General features: G+C 35.7%; 2 protein-coding genes across 2 annotated transcripts in view; both read left to right on the top strand.

Moving 5' to 3' along the window:
* The first annotated feature begins 194 nt into the window (after positions 1-194).
* atp6v0e1 (ATPase H+ transporting V0 subunit e1) lies at positions 195-2252 on the top strand. The gene is made up of 4 exons (XM_014014685.1): positions 195-432; positions 884-931; positions 1665-1803; positions 1916-2252. Exons 1-3 carry the CDS (start codon positions 329-331, stop codon positions 1756-1758), a joined length of 246 nt encoding a protein of 81 aa, XP_013870139.1. The 5' UTR covers positions 195-328; the 3' UTR covers positions 1759-1803; positions 1916-2252.
* Positions 2253-2534: 282 nt separating this feature from the next.
* Positions 2535-7142, top strand: part of bnip1a (BCL2 interacting protein 1a) — a gene marked incomplete in the record, with an annotated part of 5982 nt that continues 1374 nt past the window's right edge. The window contains 5 exon segments of the mRNA XM_014014683.1: positions 2535-2645; positions 3675-3767; positions 3878-3969; positions 4090-4194; positions 4352-4470. Coding sequence (XP_013870137.1) covers positions 2565-2645; positions 3675-3767; positions 3878-3969; positions 4090-4194; positions 4352-4470 — 490 coding nt within the window.

Here is a 7142-nt window from a genome sequence, read left to right as displayed (position 1 = left end):
GTTCTGCACCTATGCCTCTTTATTTTGTATTCGAATACGTATTTGTTATACTGCCTTGTGGTTTGTATAAAGCTTTCAATAAAAAAAAATACGAATAGCTTTTTTATTGAAGAAAATAAAAAGACAAAGTTCCCTCTGAAAAAAAAAAAAAAGTGTGGTGAGGCCCAATGGAAAGGCCTCATGTGGTACTTCCGGTTTCTGCTGGTCATGTGACACGTGCTGCCTCTGTACAACGTCACGGGGTAGTTTTGTTTCTGGCAACTCTGAAGTTTCCTCGACTTAAAAGTAACTTTTTAGACATTTTTGTTTTTTTAATATAGCTCCAACCATGGCGGACCAGAAGTTTGCTATCACCATATCCGTAGTGACCCTGTTCTGGATTATAGTTGGAGGAGTTGTGCCCTGGTTCATCCCCAAAGGACCAAACAGAGGGTGAGTTCGTTAGCTCGGGTTAGCTTTCCTCTCGACCAAATGAGTTTGTTTAACGCTTTGTTTTGCTGTAGAAGCCACAATTTGAAAGTTTTAATCAAGTCAGATATTGGGGTTTGGACCTTAAACACGATTTTTAACGTCAGTTGAGAAGCTCAAAAAAGTTCAAACCGAACTTGTAAAAGTCAAGCGCAGCTAATAAGCTAACTCAAAATATCATGTTTGCAATAAAAGTTTAGTTTCAGTAACTTTTTTATGCTAAAGTTGCTAACATGCTTTTGAAATAAATTTTGGTTTGTAATATTCTATCTTAAACCAGACTATGGAACATGTGCTAAAGTTAACACAGCTTCCCCTTTCTTAAGACTTAAACCATGAGATCAGAGCCTAATGTTTTCTTTATTTACACATAATCATAATCATAAGTCACAGCTGTTATTTGTTTTTCTTACAGAGTAATCGTCACTATGTTGGTGTTAACTGCTGTCAGCTGCTATCTCTTGTAAGTATTGTTCACAATTTCAATGAGATTTCTCTTTATGTTGTCTGTGAAGAAGATCCAGGATCATGGGATTATGACACAGATATAAAGGTTTCAGTGAGGACCAGGACACCCAGACTTTTAGTACATCCAAACTGTGTCTGAATAATATATGCATCAATATGCTTTAATTTGTATTTTTGGTTTGTTTTTGTTCCTTTTTGGCAGATGTACGACTGCAGTTGTACCTTTTATGTCTAAGTAATGGTTTGACTCTGTTATTATATATTATTATTATTATTATATTATATTATAGTATTATTATATTGTTTTAGTGTTTGCATTGCTTGTGTGTGATGTTAGTTTTTTTTAACTAAGAGTAGCCTCTGATCGTTTTACATCTCATGTTTTTTTATTCATAATTTGTTAATTTATTATGTAAGTGGAATATTTATTTTGTTTCTGAGCCCCTCCATTACTATCACTATAAAACATTTATGTCATCCATGAATCTTTTATTACTAAGGTTTGGAGCCAGTGTGCAGCTTGTGTCATGTTACATGTCAGTGGGCAAAAGAGGGCAGTAGAGGCRAAGTGGCTTTCTGGCTCTCGGTGTTGAATATCTCTTCAAGCTTACAAACAATGGCACATATTTAAATAAACTGGGTAATAATGATAAGATGTGTTTGAAAGTGTGTGTGTTTGAACCATAATGTGTTTGACATTTGTGATGTGCACATCTTCTCTCCCTCAGCTGGTTGATAGCGATTCTGGCCCAGCTGAATCCACTGTTTGGTCCAACTCTGTCCAACGACACCATCTGGTACCTGCGTATTCACTGGCCGTAACTCCATTTTCTTTTCTTTTTTCCACCAAGACTCGTTATCATGCAGGTACGTTTTTACCTTCTAAACCCAAATTGCATATACATCTCTTTGTATGTATGTTAATTCAGCATCAAATTAGAATTCACTTCTTATAGTGTRTTACCTGTTTTTGTTACAGTTCCTTTTGTCGTCTGATGGCCCGGCGCTGCTGCATTTCAGTGCACGTTTCCCCTGCAACGATCATTCCTTCTGAACTTACTAAAAGCTCAGAACCTCTGTGATTGTTTCTGAAGTGATGCCTACATTTGTTCAACATGATTTTCTAAAGGAAGAAGAAATGTCACTTGATCATCTGTATTTGTTGTCTTGTTTGTATTATTGTGTACATTGTGTTTATTAATGTTGTTCACGTGGAAGAGATGTGATTAGTTTTGTGGTGTGCTTTGCAAAAATGTTTTCCATTTGTTAGTGAATGTAACCAGGACAGTAGATAATTAATAAATGTATATATTGAACTTGTTGAATACTTTTTGTGTTTTCTTCTAAAACATCTAACTGCCTTTCTAGACGCAAAGCTGGATGTTGTATTACTGGTAAATGATTTGTGTTAAGTATTTACAAAGTATATAAATATAATATATAAATATATTTATATTTATCCATTAGAGCATTACCGACACAGATATAAAAGCCTTTATTATCTATGTTCGCCGACTAAAGAATTCAGAACGAGCTTCCTGCTTTCCGTAGTTTTAGCYGGGAGCAACAGCGGCACAGTTTTACGAAGGTCACACAATTCGACGTAACACCCCGGCTACGTTGGCAGTATGGCGGCGGCAGATGTCCACGTCCGAGTTTGTGAGCAAGAAATCCTCAAATATGACTTGGAAATTAAAGCTCTCATCCAGGTGCGATTATTTATTTGGTAAGACCACTCAGTGCTTCGTGAGGACCCGCTAGCGTTTCAAATTATCTGTAAAATTATCGCGTTTTAGCCTTTGCTAATGAAGCATTCAGCCGGTATGTTGATAGGGTGAAACTATGTGTATTTCAGGAAAAATAAACAACTATTAAATTGCTAAAATAGCGCTTGAGCACTTTGAGGTGATTATAACTTGTGAGAAATAAAAACAAAGGCAAAAACTATCACAAATTAGCTGTAAGAAACGGCAGCGCATCAGTCCGTCTGTAAAAGATGACGTAATCAGATCGGATCGGTTCACTAATGTATCGATACTGGAATGAATAGAAATCCAGCGACAAATCACTTTCTTCATACATACTGGAAATGTTTTTGCTCTTTCCCAGAGAATTGTTTTTATCTGATTTGGTTAGAAATAGTATGACAATTGTTTTCTAAACACTGTGGTCAAAAGTAAAGGAGATCAGTGGGATTTTTCACAAAATAAAACATCATTAGTTCAAACTTCACATTAGAAACATAATTCAAATTGTAAGCGCGTCGTGAAAAGTTTAACTTTTCATGTTTAAGTTGGCATTTCGAAATCTTTTTTTAGTGTTAACGCGATCTAAGATCTATGATTATTTGTATTTATACCATGCACTAACATTAATTGCCCACCTGATTAATAGAGCACACCCATGCTACACTTGACTTCTGTTCTATTTTAGATCAAAATATTCTCCAAAACTGGAAATGTCTTTTTATCTTATGTCTACATAAAACACTATAGAAACCTAAAAATTCAAACACATGACCATCAGTGTCTTCTGCTGCTTACAAGTATTTAAAAAAAAATTGTACTTGTCACTGGACTTTATTTTTTCCTCTCACTCTTTGATTTATAGTGATTCTAAATTAGTAAAATGATTAATAAAATGAGAACTTCGGAGATGAGAATGACGAAATCCTGAGATTAAGTTGATGTTCTTCTTCACAGAGCATCACTTATTGTCACATTGTTGTGTGTCTGCAGGATATCAGAGAGTGCACCGGGCCTCAGAACAAGCTGACAGAAATAAACACAGATGTGAAAAAACATTTCAACAGCCTCAGATTAAGGATTCAGGTGAGAATTAATACTTTGGCTTAATTCTGCCAAACATCCTCAGTAACAGCACTGTTTTTATATGTATTTATTTTGTGAGAATGTGAAATGTATTAAATATTTATTCTCAGGAACTGGAGCGGATGGCAGTGGAACAAGACAAAGAGTCAGACAAGCAGGTTTTGCTCAGTCAGGTAGAGGGACATAAAAAGCAAATGCTGAGGTACATGTTTTTTTAAATGAATATGAACATTTATTTCTCTACTTATTTTAACGTGTGGACATGCATGAGAATCACAGCACAACTTGCTGATAAAATTGTCTTTTTTTGTGCGTTTTGCAGTAACCARACAGCCTGGAGGAAAGCCAACCTCGCCAGCAAAATGTCCATCGACAACATGGAGAAGCAGGCGCTCCTTAACGGGGCCGACAGCACCGTGAGGCAGAGGTGAGGCGAAAACTGCAGATTAGTTTTTTTTTAAAGTATCATTAGACAACATAAAATTCTATGTTTCTGTTTAGGCAAATTTGTTTTCACACCTATTATAATTAATTTATTTAATAAAGTGTTAATTTGACAAACATTTTGACTACTTTTATGGCAGGAAGTTGACCAAAGAGGACCTCGCTCAGAACACCAGCAGCATCACAGAGAACCTCATGAGCATCAGCCGGATGATGGCCCAACAAGTTCAGCAGAGCGAGGACACAATAACAACACTAGGTTAGGAAAGAAGTCACATTTTATTCTCTTTGTAAACCAGGCAAAGAAGTGGACCTGGGATTTTTCCCAGTAGTTTTGCTTATGTTAAAACAACAGAAGTTCTTTTTAGGTTTTATTACACCCAAAAGGAAACTTAAAACTTGTCATTTTTATAACTACTCGTACAAAATGCCCGATACTGGTGACCGATACCAATACCAGTATCGATATTAGATACAAATATAAATACCCCATTGAGTGTGTTACAGTTTACATTTCAAGTGATGTTTAAGAAATTTATACAAGTTAAAATGAAATCTTATTAGTTTTTATTTATTTTAAATTGTTGCAACATTTTATGTAAGGGATTCTCTCAATGGACCACCTGTGTACACATCCAGACCCGTTCAGTGCGCCTGAACATCGGCTAGAGCCTTTAACACTGGSTTAACTACTCCTGCTACATGTCTCTGCTACTAGTGTTGCTGTCACACTCAGCTGTTCATGTGTAATAACTACAAAGTGCAATACTAAAAACCAGCATAAATGGATATTTTATTTTTATAATTTTTGTAGTTTGTATAATTACTTCCTTTTAAATCACAGATAGCAACACAGAAATGTGGTTATGGTTATGTAACATAATGACAAATTAAAATCTTATGTCTTAACCTTTTCAATTTTGGGGCCCAACTCGTTGAATCATAAGTGATACAACAAGGCCCATTCAGATATTAACAATGTACTGATCAAAGTAGTAATTGATCTAATTCTTGGTTTAATTTGTGTTTTATTTGCACTTTGACTAAGTGAAATGCACTTACAGTTTAACAAGCAAAGACCTTGTCAAATAAATCAKAAGACATGATTATGACGAACTAACCTGCCAACATTTGTTGGTGACAATGAGGGATGCCTAAATGTTTAAGCATACACCAGCAGCACAAAGTGATCCTAGAAGGATCAAGATGCCTTACCCCCAGAAAGTTTAGAAAAAATCTACTCAAGTCTGTACATTTTCTARTCATTGGAAGTGCATTTTTATAAATGCTTAGTATTAATAAAAACATTAGTTATGTTTTTATTGAAAGGTAGAACTGTGATTTACAACTAATCTTTGAGATGAACTTTATCTGAGATCATAGGCCCTACTTAAAATTTGTATTAATCTTATATTGTTGTTTGTGTTCCACACTGAACACCACGAGTTTGTCTGTAACAAAATAAACCAGTCTTTGCTAAATAAATTAAATAAAAAAGTCAGAGGTAAAAATCTTGTTTTCATGAAAGAAAAAAAAAAAAACAATCTCACCTCCACCATTCACACACAGCCTGAGCAACTAAATATTAAATTATTCACATTTCCTGGAACTTTTATACAATTAAATTACCTCCAACCACCACAAACACACGTTAACACAAAAAATAATTAGTTTTTCACCAGAAGCTGCTCTTCATATTTGTGACACATTCTAAATGCTGTTTCATTTTGGAGGGCTTTAGTGCCTTGTTGAACAGTTAGCCCCACGGCTAACCAAATCAGATAAAGTCTGCATTATGCTTAGGAACAATTTTGGTCATTTTGGCAGGTTTTTCTTCATGTTTTTGCCTTCAKCATTTCAATATGTTTCCAATTCCTTAATTATTGCTAGCAGTAGGCTAAGGTTCTTCTTTTACATATTTAAAAATTTGTTAAACATCCTAATGGCGCACTACCACTACTAGTGGTGAGAAAGTGTATTACAACTCAGTCARTTGAAAACCAATGGCTGTGTCTTAATTCATGGGCTGCATGAACGCACATTTGTCGGCCGCACCGATTAGAARGCTCCTCCTCATGCGGCCGAGGAATGAGGCCCACAAAATCTCTAAAATCCAGGATGCATCTGAGTATCCTGGATATCCTTCCCGGCCGAGGATATCCCAGGAATGAGCGCACCGATGGAAAAATAAAGATTTTATATTATATTGATTTTTTTGACCAAGTCAGCGTAGTTTGGAAATTCATCACAGTCTGAAGAATTTGTTTTTAAATACAAGTTTAGTAACATAGCTGATGAAATTCATTCTGCGATAAGATGCTAAATAAGATGCTACTACAAATACGGATACTGGAGCTAAACCCAAATTCTTAATGTTCTTTTTTTTTTACGTGTAATGTTTTAAATGTGAAGTTATTCTTCCTGTGAAAAGAGTGAATACACGTCCCAACGCATTTGAGTCGGATGTGGCCCAGCTGGGCTACGTACTCATGAGGATGCAGCCTGTGAATTGAGACATCCAATGACATCTCGAGGACCTCACCGCCCACAGTTGAAAAAAATTTTTTTTTTTTTTGCGGCCCGCAAAGTGGTGATCACAGCCCAATTGTGGGTCGCAGCCCAAGGGTTAAAAATCTCTGGTACATCATGTTACATATTTGATTTGATCCAGTCCGAGGGGCTGTTCTAAATAAAATAAATGTGTTTTTAAAGTCATAGTGTAATGTTTAAGTTGTAACCTGGTACCCAGTATTGATGCTTGGTATCGGAACACCCCTACTTAAAACCTAATTCTGAGAAACTTGGGAAATTTGTGTAAATTTGTAAAATAAAAACAAAATGCAATGGGTGCGCAGCGCTGTGTCTTCTGAATAAATGAAAATGATTTAACACAGTTGTTTATGCTTTTAGCAGCACTTTTTATTCCACAGC

This window comes from Austrofundulus limnaeus, unplaced genomic scaffold, assembly GCF_001266775.1.
Source record: "Austrofundulus limnaeus strain Quisiro unplaced genomic scaffold, Austrofundulus_limnaeus-1.0 Scaffold118, whole genome shotgun sequence".
Taxonomy (NCBI): Eukaryota; Metazoa; Chordata; class Actinopteri; order Cyprinodontiformes; family Rivulidae; genus Austrofundulus; species Austrofundulus limnaeus.
The sequence above is the reverse complement of the archived record's forward strand: the minus strand, read 5'-3'. Positions and strand labels throughout refer to the sequence as shown.

Excerpts from the sequence above, each read along its gene's own strand:
- atp6v0e1 (XM_014014685.1), top strand. The coding sequence starts at position 329 with ATGGCGGACCAGAAGTTTGCTATCACCATATCCGTAGTGACCCTGTTC. Across the intron at positions 433-883 it reads CCCAAAGGACCAAACAGAGG|AGTAATCGTCACTATGTTGG; the intron begins GTGAGTTCGTTA and ends TTTTTCTTACAG. Across the intron at positions 932-1,664 it reads GCTGTCAGCTGCTATCTCTT|CTGGTTGATAGCGATTCTGG; the intron begins GTAAGTATTGTT and ends TCTCTCCCTCAG.